Here is a 15924-nt window from a genome sequence, read left to right as displayed (position 1 = left end):
AAGGTGACGGGAATGTTGCACATAAGAAAAGGTCTGGGGGTTTATGTGTGTGGGTTTTGTTTTTCTAAATAGCAAATGACCACAAGTGCCACATGGTGAGACTTCTGGGGAATAAAACCATAATAGCATCAAAATCGTATAAAAGGTTTTTATTTAAATTATACAGATCAGCTTATCAGAACACTGTTAGTTCATCTGGAAGGTTTTTGACTGCTGGCTCTAAGATCAGAATTTACATAATCCATTTAAAATCCATTCTAGAGTCCCTTACTAATTATACATATATGGAGCTCAGGACCTTGCCCTTTTAACATCTGTTCTGATAAAGCACTGAAGTCTTATTAATTTGAAGGTCATTGGCAGGTCAGGATTTAAACTAGAAAGTTTAAAAGTTTAGAATGATGTATTTACATATTTAGATTTTAGAACTTCCCACAGATTTAACTCAATGCTGAAGATTTTGACAACATTATTAGTTCCCATCACATATTATCAATCACATGAGGTGAAGATTGCCCCCCTTGACTACAAATGAGTTAGAGTATCTCCAAAGTTGTTTTTTCATATAAATATAGCATTTTTCCTTTTATTCTTCTGAGCTAATCTTGTGAGAATATGCTCCTCAATGCAAAATTTATAATATAAGCTTTGAAACTGAAGACACAAGTTTGAAACACCAATATAGGTTATATGATGAGACTGTCCTGAACTGATCCGTTTCAACACCAGAACAAGAAAACTGGCTGATGGATTTTACTAACATAATATAGAAATGGAACCTTCTAATACCAGCAAGAGCCAGGACAGAAAAAAACACAACACAACATAAAAAAATAAAATTAAAAAAAACCCACAAAAAAAAAAGCCACAACAAACAAACAGCCACCCCCGAAGACTAATATTAATGTTTTGCATCATCTTATTCTTCACAAGACACCCCAGGCACAGAGGAGATCTGTACAGAATTTGAAACATCAACACAAAGAAACTCCAAAAGTAAAAGAAAACAACCATTACTTTAGTGTACATGAAGTATCCATTTATGTTTTAAATGACAGAGAGAAGTTTTCAGATTTTTATCAGAAGAGTGTTATTTGGAGGCAGTTAAGAGAAATACCATAACTTACTAAAAAAGTCCCGTCAAGTTAAACTACAGCCATCAAGAAATTACACAGATCAGGAGCAAGATGAACACAAAGACTGAATTTTACTGAAAATAATTTATTTGCACACAAGCTTATTAAGAAGCATGTAGTTGTATCCCATAATTTCCTGCTGAAAAAACAAACAAGAGACAAAATCCTCATTTTATCTTAATTAAGGAAACAAACCTAGTTTGCAAGGAAAAAATAGTAGTATTCCCCAACTTTAGTGCTTCTCTTAAAGGAAATTCTGTATATTCTTGCTTACTACCATTGAGTAAGCACCATTTCCATTGAGTAAGTACTTAAAACTTTGCTACCCAACACATTTAAGGGAGTTCCCTGTAATTTTTTGATAATACTACAGATTCATATTCATATATTCTGAAGGTGACGTGTTGAAATTGCAATTGAAATCCTTTTACCACAAGTATTTATTTTGTTTTTAAATCTAGTTGCCTTAACAACTTTAAACCTAGCTTTTAAACTTCCCCAGCATACCAATTTTGTCAGTTGCTGTAAGGACCATGAACTGAAATAGAGGCACTACTAACTCTGAAACTTCTGTAAAGTGAATCAAAAGCTCGGTATTTACAGAAATCGGATTAAAGAGTTGCCGTGTCAAAAAAAACAAGGTCTGTGGAATACCTTTTTTGCCAATAATGATGTGGTAGGAAATTTTTTTTTTAAGTCAAATTATTGAATTAATAAGGCTTGAAAATGATGACAAAGAAACCAGCTGACAGGTCAGTTCTAAGGGATTTTTTGCCAGATCCATGGTACCTCTGGGAAGTATTGATTTTCAGCTGGTAAAATCCAGTGCTTCATTCTGACAGTTCCAAAACAATGCAGAAAAATCAAATCAAATTGCCATAGTTTTATTTGTTCTGATATCTTTCCATACAGACATGAGTAGAATCAAATTATACAAATTATGGACTTTCCATATTTGCATCCTTTAAGTCTTAAGGTTTACTTGGATGCTTGGAAGGTTTATGCAGAGAAAGGCTGCATGACTGTCTCAGTGAGATTTAGTAACCTAAATAACTAATCAACTCTGTCTTTCCACAGTTTGGAAAAGAGCTTATAGCAAGGTCAAAAAACAAACCCAAGTCTTTCAGGGCAAAAAGCTCACTCTGAAACACTATACTCATTCTTTAGTCCATCTCACAGTGGACTTGAGAAGATTCAGCAACAACCTTAGCAGATTTAATTATTTTCATTATATTATGAGTTTGGGGTTTTTTGTAATATTTACTGTGGGAAAAGACGTGCAAAAACACCAGTTCTAACTATTCCCAATTAGACCACTATCACTTGAAGCAGCTGGGACCTTTCTCCCAAGACACATATCAAAATCCAGACACTAAGGCCATGGTAACAGAGCTGTATGAAATGTGTGATGACATTACCTCTGACTTAAAATTCAAGCTCGAATTGTGTCAGTGCATAGCCCCCAGTAAGCAGCTGGGAGAGCAGCAAAAAACCACACCTCTCCTTTGCGCTTCCTCAGTTAAGACTTTAAAACCTCCATAATTCTTTCCAGCCAACTGTGTCTGTTTAGAGCAGATTCTGCAGCTACTTCCTCTCACTACTACAGTTCTTGTCAACTTGTGTTATCCATGGCTCAGGAGACAGATAAATAGGATACAGAGCCTTTCACCTCTAGGTCATCAGTTCAAATGTTACCCATATTGGTAAGGACCAAAAGTTGCTATCAACAGATGGCTTTTTGGACTTCTCTGTAAACCTCCATTCCACCTGCACAAACCAGTACATATTCCAGATCCAAAATCCTGCATTATCTTAAAAGAGGTCTGCCATGGAAAAAAGGAAATGAAATTCCAATCTTTTTCCTGTAACAACTATACCACAAACATATATAATAGCCATACTTTTATTTTCCCTTCCTTTAAACATTAGAATTGAGAGTTTTATTCATGGTGCAAGACTTTTAGACAATAGAATAATAAAAATATGTTCTAAAAGGCCACAAGCAGAGAAAGCCAAGATGTCTTTTTACAAAAAAAGAGCAGTGAAAGCTTTGCTGCATTAACAAACTTCAGTGAAGGTTTATGAGAAATTGTCTTTGCCTAAAATAAACATTCCTCATTGCTTTGTTATGACAGGGCTTGTGACTGCTACTCTCTCTGACTCTTCCAGGAAAGCTTCACAGCAAAACTTAGGAAGATGAATTTTGAAATCCGCTGTATGTGCACACATCAGCTGTTGGATCTTTGCACTGACACTATGGATGTCCTTGCTGTCACCCAATCTTTTAGCAGTGATAAAGGCCAGGATACATGCATTCTGCTGAGCCACAAGGAAATTACCACTTGAATTACCTGCAAGTTTCATGGGATAGCCACCTGTAGGCTGTATTATAGGGAATTGCAAGTCACAGGCAAAATATTAATTGTAGCATAGCTAATGAAAGAGTTATCTGAGCTGGAGCAGTAGCCTGCAGCAGAGTCTAAGCCTTCTGCACTCCATGTGATTTCAAGGCATGGCACATCAAAGCTATGGCATCTCCCTTCTCCCTTAGATCTTTTTATGGGATGACAATAACATGTCCGAACCCCTCAATTCAGGAGTCCTTTGACTTTCAAGACTTCCTGTCTGGCAACAATTTCCACAGGAAAAATAGCAGATATGAGTCCTTCAGATTTGAAGAGTACTGATGGTTTCTCAGAAAGCATATCAACCCTCAGTGGACTCTACAAAACCACTAGCAAATACGGAGTCAAAATGCTAAAAGCCATCAGCAATTTTATGTCACCTAAATGATCTTTACATGATGACATCAGGAACTACAACTTCCTCTGCAATTCTAAAACCAGGATGTTGCTTGCCTTGCCTGACAGAGCAAGGGTAGGGCAGAATGCAGGCCTTGAACCTTGTGTTTCTAGTATTTTCAACACACTTAATGTAGCATAGTCCACAGAAGACCTTGCTGAGGGAAGGGGTGTGATTCAGCACACTCTTCAGTCTGATCTCTGACTGGAGTAGCAACGGAACTGTTTACATCTTTCTGTAGAGCTGCTCCCAGAACACTGCAATAACATGCTGCCAGCTACTCTAAGCAGATGCCAAACCAGTGTCCTGTTCAGAGGTAATATTGTATAGTAGTCAAGCTGATGTGATCTACCACACTGGCTCACATAAAGCAAATTTTAATTGTAATAAGAGACCATAGTGCCATAGCTGTAAGGTCACCTTAAAGCTTTTGCATTTCTGCAGAAGACCTCACAGAGAGCAAACCTGCATAGGTATCATGTAGCACATATATCACTGTCAAAGATGTACCAGATTTGGTGCAGTGTTCATAGATCTGATGCATACAGTTAATCTGAGGCATTTTGGACATGTCTGCACACAGGCTTTAGAGCTGACTGCCCATACACAGGGGCTGCTGCTGAGGGTTTTCAGGTGTCCAACAGTATGGCAGGACGTGTTGGCTACTCAGAAACCGAAATCCAGACAAACAGTCCAAAAGTAAATCTGGATTACATAGCAGCCCTGCAGACAACTGACTATGCACAGCTAGCTCCAAATGGAAAAAGTCCTGTCCAGACAGACTTGTCAGCAGGAGCTCCCTGCCATGGTGCCAAGTGCACAAAGAGGCACTGCCAGCGACCAGGAGCCCAGAAAGGGCAGGCACAGAGCATGGGAGTGACTGAGGCGGTGTGAGAAGCAGGCAGGGATCACGGTGGCACTGATGATATGGACATCATGAAGAAGAAAACAGCAGCAGTGGTATTGCTGAGGTGGGTGTGTGAGGTGCAGGCAGCAGCCCCAGTGGGACAGGATGCAGCTGGGGAGGGGCCAGGGGCAGCCAAGCTGCCATGGAGGGAGGGAAACTGGGACTACGGCAGTAGTGAGTGGCTCCCTGAAATGAAAAGTGGAGACACAAGAGGAAGGAACAGCTGGTCATGTACCAGCTATAAACTATTATTCTAGAAATTAAATTTTAATTACAGTTTTAATTCTTTTTAACAAGTCAACTTGTCACAGAGGGAAAAATCCCAAACCACAACCCATTACCTGCATTTTGTTCTCATAGTCCTATTTACACAAAAGCATAGAGAAGCTAGACAGGTCTAAAGAAAGGTATAAGGAGTAAAATGTCCTTTCTTCTTGCATTATGAGTTTGATTTAAATATATCATGATATATTAATCAGATATTAATGTACTTTGAAAGATCTTTAGTCCCTAAGGATCTTATTTTTCTTGCTTTTTGAACTGCTTTAAGTAATAAAAACCAGTAAACTTTATTTCACATTTTATAATCATAACTTCACTACATGTCATACCCACTCAAGGGAATATTGTTTTTCAAGGCAACCACTAAGGTCCTAGAGGTTCTTTAATACAACATTTTCAAATATTCTCGAAACACAGACCAGTATTAGGGAATGAAGACTAATGAAATGAAGACATATACCAAGCTACAGGGCTTAGAATACTTACTTGCCTACATCAGTGTTTGCTATTCTGTCAGCTTACAAATGTTACATTTTTTGCTCACAGAAATAAGTTTACTCACCTTTTTACACTCATCTGTTCTTTTAGTTTGCTGTACATTTCCAGCACTGCATAAAAACAAGCAGATTAACTCATGAGTCTTGTTGTGGCTTTAGTTAATAAAAGAGGAAAATATGTACTGTAAAGGACAAAATTAGAAATAAAAAAGGAAGCGCTATATTTACCTTATTTAATTCCTACTGTAGCATAAATGTGACAAACCTATCAAAAAAATATTCTAGAATGCAGCTAAAAAGGAAAAAATAACTGAACTCTTTCACAGCTTTTAAATAAAAAAAAAAAAAAAGATTAACAAAACAGCCAACACTATACATATCAAGCATTTTCACTCACTTACTACATGCCCCAGCCTTATCTGCATTACCAGTTCACGGCCTGTCTCCATAAAAAGGCAACAGTACCACCTACTGTACTCAGAACACGTCAACAAGAAGACTTCACAAAGAAAAATTCTCAAATCTACTTTACACCAGTATGACAAACGGGATAAAACCCTTATGGAGCTGTGTGCAATCCTACAATACCACCTCCCTGAAACAACATTTAGAGACCTTGTGTTTTATTTAAAAACACCTGCAGCGACACAGAGCTAAAAGAACAATGTTGAAAGAGCATTGTTAGTCTTTTTCCCAGTACTCAAACACTAACACCCCACCCTCACAAGAAACAAATTAATTTTTTTACCCTATTAAAAATATTAGTTCATCTAAAGCTGTATGTGGGCTACAGTGTTTGCATCATTTAAAGGTCTCACTGTCTTTTGACAGTGTCACAATTGCTGTGTCAAATATTGCAAAAGACATAGAACCTCTATGTTGACATCTTTTAAAAATCTATTAATTTTTTTGTTAAACTGGAAACAGGAACAAAAGTTACAGGAACAAAAGTTAACAAAATAAGTCTTTTCCGTTTGGCTATTTTCACTTACTTTATTTAATCTGCCATCATATTTAGCTATAGATGACTCACCTGGAAGACACAACTGTAGTTTTTCCACAACTGTTGTAATATTCCGCTGTTGAACTCTACATCGGATGATTTCCTCTGTTTGGGCTATCACCTTAAAGGATTTATTTTGTTTTGTTTTAAAAAAAGAAGAAGAAAATCACGCTTAAATTATGCAAAAAAAATTATTTTGCTACAAATATTCATAATGTCCATATAGGAAGCACCATTTTCTCACCTCTTTCCCAGCATCCTGAAGCCTTCGGTTGGTATCAGTAACTTGGACCTTAAAAATAATTTCACCTTTGTTAGACAAATATGCATATATTGCCCTGATGTGACTGCTCACCCTTGTAATCAGATCATGCTTCCTGAGAAACTTAGAACAAAGAAATGCAAATTCAAATTAACTCTACAGCTTGAACTTGAACTTTTGATCGCAAAGGGCTTTTGTTAACTTCAATTACTTATGACAGTTCTTTCTAACAGATTCTGTGGCAAACTTCTCAAATTTACTTGGGATTTTTGAACTTTCCTTGTTTCTGTAGGTCTGTCAAACAATTCAAATCATTGACCCAATTGACCACTGGTCCCTTTTTGATAACCTCAATGAGCTCTATGGGCCATTCATTGTCTGTAAGAAATGGTGATTGCATTTTATGGTAATTAAACATTCATACTTTGCTGAATGCAAACACTGGGTGGTTGATTAACATCAAACGTGGAAATCTCCAAACCACAGCAACATTTTAATGCTGCAGGTGCAGGCAAAGCTCAACCTCAGATTTTCCCACATAGTAAGTGACTCATTAGGTCATCATAATAAGGAAGCACATTCTAGTTTATTAAAAATCTCATTAATTTCTGAACAAAGATGCTCAATGACCTCATTGATGCTGTATTTGGTCTCTTGTTATCTGAATATCCTTTATATAATGCTCTTCTAATCATAACCTCTGATGAACTACGCTCATTCTGTCTGGTGTGCATATTTTGCTCTCAAAAGTGTAAGGAGAGCTAAAAGGGACGGATCTCATAATTCTCTATTCTGCATTCTGATCTGTGAGTAAATCTTGGTTCTCATATCTCATGAAAACTACTAACACCACCTACTGTCCTGCTCATTACAAAGTAAAGAAGAGGTTTTTTCATGCATAGTAATGGTATTTTTAGTTTTTTAACACGATTTTAAATTCTTCTAAGGTCTGACATATAAACACATGATTAGGAAAAGACCTATTTAAGAAAGGCTGTGTTTATAATTTGCTGTCCTTTATCTCCTGAGAAAGCCTTTAAAAATGGCAAAATAATTTGCTAGCATTTTCTGAAAACATACTTTAAAAAAATTAGGATGAGATCTAATAAAATATTCAGCTTTGTAAATGTAAATTACTGTATCAGGCAGCACGGCTCTAATTACAAATCCTATTCAATTCACTTCTAAAAAATTGCTGCAAACATCAGAGCACATGTGAAAAACACTAAATTAATCTTCAGTGGAAGAGTCCAGTTCCTTCTCTTAGATTCCAAGACAATGATATATGAAACTCTGAAAAACTTGTTCCTTACCTTTAATTTTTCTGCATCAGCCCTAACTTTAAGAAGTTCTGTAATAGCATCCACAAAGCCCTGATGGTGAAAATTGCACATCTTTTCTATCTCCCTGTCATGGTTACGTATGCAGGCATCAAGTTTTTCCATAAACTTCTGATGTGCATTTGGTTGGTCATCATATACAGACCTATTAAATACAAATAAGAAAAATCAAAGTTTACTTTTTACCCCAGTTGGAAATAGTACATATGCAACGATCTTTATTGAAACCTCTCTCTCTTAAAAAGAAAATAAAAGAGCACAAACTTGATGTTAGTGACATCCTTTAGTGGATCCACTCTACCAAAATCAGCATGAAAATAAAAAGATGGCACAAAACTGAAAACTGATGGCGCAAAACCCAGCCCTTATGGCATTAATCCAGGTGCTTAACCAGTTACATCATGGTTGACCTGAGCCTCACTGGTCTGTTATTTATGCCCTAATGCTCAAATATGGGTACAAAAGAATCAGTTTCTCCAACCACCTCAAATAGCATGGATCGCTTTTCCATCAAATTCCACTCTTTGCTAAATATAAAGAAGTGCAAACATACAAATTTGCTTTCCCGGTATTCCTAACAGCAGAGTTATCCAACTAAATCAGGGTCGGGTGACTGCAGCCGGAATGACCGGAGCGCTGTGCGGCAGCAGCCGGACCCTGGCAAAGACAATCCCCAAGGCTCTGTCCCTGCCTGCCCACACCCAACGGCTCCCAGGGCAAAACCATGACATGCACACGCCTAAGGCTGCTTCCTCCGTGGGACCTAACTGTCAGGAAAGGCTACAATCAGGTCTTTTGGCTTATTTTATGAATCCTTGAATAGTTCACTTAGAAACCTCCAGCAGGAAACATGACGTTGGACAAATTACTGGTGTAGTTGGTCGAGCAGCATCAGAAACAGAAATCTTAGTGGAAAAATGCTCAAGCATGAGAATGAGCAAAGGAGGCAGAGGGGACTCTAAAGCTTTAGACTTTGGCAGAAGAAGCAAAACAAGAGGCTTTACATACAACTGTTCTGACACCAAAGGTATGGAGTACCCCAACAAACTTAGAATGAGAGCTGCAATACAAGGATGATACATAAACATGTTTGTACTGCAAACTACAGGTGTTAAAAAATGAAAGTGATCAAAAATCTTTAAATTGCTTTTTAGCCTCTAATTTCCTTTCATAATTACAAACTTTTCTCCAGATATTTATAAGGAGAAGCTGGTTTAAAAGAAAAATTTTAAAATATTAAGATGAGGAAAAGAAAAGGCTGAAGTTCCAAGGGTTTCAGTGCTGCTTGCAGAAGTACAGTCTTAAGTTCGAGACCCAGGCAACCATGAGTCAAAGCCTCTAAATCTCTTGAGTAGCAAGAAAGTAGTTTCCTCCCAGTCTTCTTAGAGAAGTGCAATTTCCCATATTCTTCAAGATTCCCTTTTCTAACCAGATATCTGGGCTTTGCTGAGATCTGGGCTCATCATCAGCACAACAAACCTATAGCTGAGTGTCTGACAGGAACGTGACCTTTCAGTGGAGAAAAGGATGCAGAAGAGATTGGAAAGACTCTTGTAAAAAGATTCTTCATACTTTTCAAGTTTCTTTTGACCATGTACAATATATTCAGAGAAGCAACTGAATTTAAGAGACAAAAGACAGTCAATACAAGGCCCTACATGTTGAAGGAAGAAAGCATATTCCTTATATTCTGCTTGTTATAGGTATTGTCCTGGGGGAAAGATCTATTGAATAAAATATTCCAAGAATATCCCCTTTTGCTTATAATAGGAAAATAAGGCTATGGTACTGAAAGCAGGTTCTTTCCTCCAAAGTGCACCGGGGAAAAATAAAACTGTTGACCCATAAAGTGGTTCACCCCTCACCATTTCCACCACTACAGTTTGAAATGTCAGCTGGAAGGAGCAAATAGGTGCCCCTAAGTCTCTCCTCCTGAGATTCCTGTCAGACCACCTGAAAGGGTTCCTTCAAGGCTGAGCAGGATGGCTGAGCTTTAAAGGGCTGGGGTGGATGGTCACAAGTGACCTTCATCTAGAGGGGGAAATACCCATACCCAGAACCCAGTGCTGGCTGGAGGGAGCAGCAGCATCCTGGCCTGGGAGGAAAGAAAGGCGCAAGACACAGTGGGCATTGAGTGAGACCTCATTAGGCAACCTAATGATCTGCAGGAGAAGATATGGGGCAAGCATGTGGACATAGCCCTGTCACCTGTAAAGAAATGGGGAAGGGATGAGAATGTTGTTATTGATGATGTAGCACTCCAAAAAACACAGGACAAGCTGGTTACATGAGTGCTGCTCCATTAAGAAAAGGGCCAGAGATGCTGGAAGCTACAGGGTGGACAAAGAGGGACATCCAACTGTCTCAAGAGTTCCTAGAGAAGAAAAACAATATATTAGGAGGACCAGATGCATCAAATAGTGCCTTCACAGAGATCTGGCAAGCATAAGCCTCCTCTGAATGGGCTGCACTCATCACCTATACTGCACTGCATGCTAAAGCAAAAAAAAAACTCAACAAAACAACCAACCAAAACAACAAACCCCAAACAAACAAAAAATCCCTAACAAAAACAAACCAACCAAACAAAAAAAACCCTAACAACAACAAACCACCATACACAGAAGAAAAAGTTCAATTTATTACTGCTTTCTTAGCCTTTTTGTTTAAGGGTGGAAAGAGCCTCCAAGTGTATGTCTCCTTCCAGTGTTCTCCCAGAAAAGTGAGAAAGAAGCACCATTATCACAAAGATAGGAGACTTCTATCTATCATCATGTGCTCAAACTTTAAATTGTGCAATGTAAGCATAAATAAAACAACAGCAAAACTCAGTAAAGAAAATATATCTAAAATGAGAGTAACACTGCAAAAAGATGGTGCAAGAGTTTGCATACTCCTGCATGCAGAGCATGCATACTTGAGTTTGTACCACCAAACTGCCTTTGACGGTAGCAATACACTGTCTTTTTGGACTTAGCTATTGCCTGATGATTTGAGGGTATCCAGTAGCTGCCTCGATAACTTTTTATCCATTTCAGATCTGCCAACATTTTCAGACATGCTGTCAAAATACTGACAGAAGGAAATTATTCGCAATCAGAAGATTTCTCTTTAAAATGTTATTAAAAAATTCCAGAAAGCACAGCTAGAAATTCTGGACGTACATACAATCTAGCATAGGCAATAATACAGCTTTCATTGTTACAAAAGTCAGTATTGATTATGTTCTTCTCCATATTAAGGCCCCTTATGCTTAAATTTAATGATAATGAAGTACTGACTTTTAATTTCAGGGGTATTATCACAATATTTAACGGAAAATAATACAGGAAATAAATGTTCAAAATAGGGGGAAGAAAGCAATACTGTGCTTTATCATAAGACTTTATCATAAGATTAGCCTACCTCCTTAAAATAATAGTTACTATTTTGTGTCATACATTGCACCTTTTTCCTGCAAAAATACTAACAAAATTGTGACCTGTGAGCTAAACCAGTATTTTGACAGAGCTCCCTAAATGTGCTAGTAGTATAAATCCCCTGTTAATTACATGTGTAGACAGCTCCATCTGGTGGGAATAACAAATCAACACTCATCAGCATACTAGTGAAAAACTCCCGCGACAGAACTACTTGCCTTTACAGAAATGAATCAGAGTATTTAAAAGAAATCCACACTTTGTATCACAACTTTCTCACAGGTGAGAAGGTGAATTAAACGCGTTTACTGACTCTCTTAGGGCACTGTCCTCTGAGGACACTTTACACATGCTGTATCAGAGGCTTCAGAATGACATCTGGCCTAAAGCACCAGCCTTTGTGAAAATAAGTGTACACTGGAGAGCCAGGCCATCTCTGGCCATGGACAGAAATTAGGCTTTTTCTCAAATCTGCCAACACAACTGAGACAATACACACTGATTAACCCATTATAGAACATCACACATCACAGCGTATTTCTGATACTGAAGCTTATTTTCCATACTTATATTTATTTCAAAGCTTACCTACACTTACCTAAATAAAGTAATTGCTACCTCTGAATAATTATCTGAAAGTGTTCATTTCAACAGATAAGGACACTGCAAGAGATGCTGATAACAATTCTCCACTTTTGAGAGCTAAATTGTCAGGCAGACAAATCACCAATATTGCAGTACCTTGGAGAGATACGGAATCCTAAAAGCATGCTTGAGATATTTTTTTTAAATGACAAGACAAAATTAACTGAATCTCCAACACACATACAGTTATGTTGGAAAGCAAGTGAGGAAGCAGTAACCTTTCTAGCTTAATTTCTTCAGGAGATGACAATTACATGCAATTATGTATACCCTAAAAATATCTCTTTCACTGTGAACTGCTTCACATCCAACAGTAGGAAGTGTCATAAAAAGGAACAAACATGCCTAGGATACCAAAATAATTTTTACATGGGTAATACATAGTTCTTTCAGTTCTTGTTTACAATTACACACTTCTGAATGAAGAGCCCCAAGGATCTTCTTCACCTTTCTGGGCCACTGAAATGGATGTTAATGGTCTGAAATAGAGCACAAATTTGAACTGTGTCAAACTAAAAGACATGATCAGTTTTTATTACAACTGCTTTCAACCTCTGATCTGCACAGCTATAGGAACCCATAGACTACTAGTGGTTGACTCATACCATGAAACTTTGACAAGAAAGTTTTTTTTTTGCTATGAGTCTTCAAACTAGAAAAAAAAAAGGAGAAAATCACTGATGTTAGAAACAGAAGTTTATATTTGATTTTGGCACCTACAAAACTCAAACCAACACAACATTATCACCTTAATTTTCCATCTGGAATGAGAGAACATTAACTTGAGTGACTATTTAGACAGCAATACTGCACATCAGTGATAGGACAGGCACTGATTTCTTTCCTAATCGACAGGGCAAGCAGGGAACCCATGAAAAGCACAAGCAGAGCAGAACAACTTTCCTGGTAATGTAGCAGGTTATTTGTCTATATTCCCAGAACTCTGTATATAAACTGAGACAGTTTTTTTTTTTTTTTTTTTACTCATCCCAACAACTGGATGAGTCATATTAATGCCACTCTAGGTAAAAAGAACATAGTGTAGAAAGTACTTGGAAAAGGAAAAAAAAATAAAGTAGGAGTAGTCAGAGACTAACCTAAAGCAGAAAGTTGTCTTGGTAACTGGATACATTTTATTGCAAAAGGGATATTTTTACCTTAATTTTTTAACCAGGTAGGCTGAAGGGAGAAAGACAACCATAAACAGATTTGGATTCAAGTCTCAAGAAAAAATGAAGGAGAATTTTCAGATATTCAACCATTTTCCAATTGAAAACAATGAAATAAGTTTTTATACTGTAAAAAAACTTCCCTAAAACTTTTACTTTCAAAACTGAAACACAATATGAAAAATGTGTATTTAATAGGTCTTGATGACTTTTTGTGTTTACATGCAAAAATATACTGAAGCACCAGAGGGCACCATCCTATGCACAAAAATACCAGCTGTCAAGTAAAGCAAAAAGGCTCATCTCCAGAGAACTAAAATTCCATCAAAAATCATAAAACTTAACATGTCAAGACTTCCACATGACCCTTTAAAAATAATATCAATATTGAAAAACAATTATCCTGAAATCATCTGATCTATTCCATAATGACAATTCCATGCATACACATTATCACTCTATCAGTTCTGCTACCATTTCATACAAATATTTCTGTGCATGCAATCAGGATATATGTCCTCAAATGCCTGAGTGTAGGTGGAATTAAAAGAGGATGAGCATTTCACTAAGGAGGAGGGAAATAAAAAGTTGTAAGGAAAAAAATGGTATAGCAGCCTAAAATTATTTTTTGAAAGTACAGCAAATACCCCAAATTTGCTTTTTCCCTTCCTCATCTCCAATCTTCACATCTATGTCCTCTAGACTAGAAAATGACAATAGCCAAACACCTAACACAACTTCTACTGTAATTGTCTTGTTTTAGCATGGAAAAATAGATTGCAACAAATTTTGTCTTGTATCTGTAGCAACAGCTGTAACTTTTCAAAGGAGAGCAGACCTACTCAGGAACTCAGGCTTCAGGCAAAAAATGAACCTGAAGATTTCATTTTACTAAAAGTCAAATTTCCGCACTTTCATCGGAAAATAATTATTCAGAAAATAATATGAATTCCTGGTTGGTGATAACTCTGTCAATTAAAAACCATTACTAGAACAATCTATAAGATAAAGAAAAAAATAATATTTAACAAATCCAATTAGAGCCTTAAAAATCTGTTATTTCTTAAAGGTTTTGGGGATTGTTTTATGTGTTCTTTTAAATGGGCAATGATTCAAGTTTTAATTGCAATCCATACTCAGGAAAAACAACTCTGAGCTTATGAAGCACTACCATAAATTTTTTTAGAACAATTCTCTTTCTACTAATCCTTTATAGTAATAGGTTCTAGCAGCAGCAGAGACTTTCAAAACAGATCATGTATTTTAAAATAGCCAAAAAAAAGTCAGATAATAGACAAAAAAACAGCAATCTTTTTACAGGACAAAGAAATTCCTCATTAATGACTTGCCACCTTTCACCATTTTCACGCCTCCCCCAGCCCGTCCTGTTCTGTCCCAGTTCTAGGATGAACTGCAGGCTTCCCCACCCCTGCCTATATTGCTGCAAAGTCTTTCATTTCCCGATTACACAAGACATATGAAGCAATTAAAAACAGTATGCACACATTCCTTTCAGGATACTGACAACCACTCAGTAAGTGCCAATCAGTTACCACGCCATGAATGCTGTGACAATGACAGGAATTACATGTATCTGAACAACAGTTGTACAAGTTTGACATGGAATCTAAGTCTGACCATGCAACTTCTGACCTGCAACGGAAGCATGACAAAAAGATCCATTTGTATAGCTTCAAATTAAGCACTGTGGTGGGGGAAAAAATTACTGACTGTTTTGATCAATCAAACGAAGGCACAAAAAAAAAGCCCTCCAACCATACACTTTTTATTCAATTTTTCAAAGTAATACTTAAAACACACACACAAATAAGCCAACTGTCAAATGAAGAAACTGCGCTTATGGAAAATAATTTCTTAGAATTCTTATCTTGCTACCAATGCCAATTTTGTCCAGATGCTAGAGATGGTCTCAATTAGCTCCCATACACACATTGCAAGAAGTGGCACACTAGATGCTCTACCTATTTCTTCTTTCATTGAAAAAAAAAATCCCCAAATAAAACAGCAACACAGAGATATATTAAATAAAATTATAAAATAAAGTAATATTTGCAATTCAAACTTGCGTGATGAGTTCAGTGGGATCAGTGCAAGCACAAAACACTGACAATGCAAGTAAGATTCTGCCCTTAAAACAGATCTGTCACTGTGACTATAACCATGGCATCCCTAACCACGATACTATATCACACACTCCATTTGTGCTGCAATTTCACAGGAAACACTGCAGAAACTTCCTTTGTCCTACAATATACAAAGGTATTTTGTGTTTACACAAGCTGCAAACTTTGTAGGGATTTTTCCACAGAGTAATTTCATGTAGGTGGCTGCATACACCCTAAAAAGCTTTATAAAATAATGTCCAGGTGTTTCCTGTAATTCAATTGCAGTTATGGTAATAAGTACATTTCTTAAAACCTAAGCAGTTTTTCAATGCCAGA

At 37.1% G+C, this 15924-nt stretch overlaps 1 protein-coding gene across 9 annotated transcripts in view; it reads right to left on the bottom strand.

The window, feature by feature from the left end:
• The window catches only part of EXOC6 (exocyst complex component 6), an 88427-nt gene that overhangs the window by 59796 nt on the left and 12707 nt on the right, over window positions 1–15924 (bottom strand). For 8 of the 9 annotated variants that reach the window (XM_085065207.1, XM_085065200.1, XM_085065201.1 and 5 more), the window contains exons 2-5: window positions 8203–8374; window positions 6872–6919; window positions 6658–6748; window positions 5690–5735 (exon numbers count right to left, since the gene is read on the bottom strand). In XM_085065207.1, the coding sequence (XP_084921333.1) occupies window positions 5690–5735; window positions 6658–6748; window positions 6872–6919; window positions 8203–8374 (357 nt within the window). Of the gene's footprint in view, window positions 1–5689; window positions 5736–6657; window positions 6749–6871; window positions 6920–8202; window positions 8375–13390; window positions 13441–15924 lie in introns of those variants that run through there. The other variant, XM_085065206.1, reaches the window with a different exon arrangement.

The sequence above is a fragment of the Lichenostomus cassidix genome, chromosome 6, assembly GCF_008360975.1.
Source record: "Lichenostomus cassidix isolate B80296 chromosome 6, HeHo_3.0, whole genome shotgun sequence".
In the NCBI taxonomy this organism is placed as follows: Eukaryota; Metazoa; Chordata; class Aves; order Passeriformes; family Meliphagidae; genus Lichenostomus; species Lichenostomus cassidix.
The sequence above is the reverse complement of the archived record's forward strand: the minus strand, read 5'-3'. Positions and strand labels throughout refer to the sequence as shown.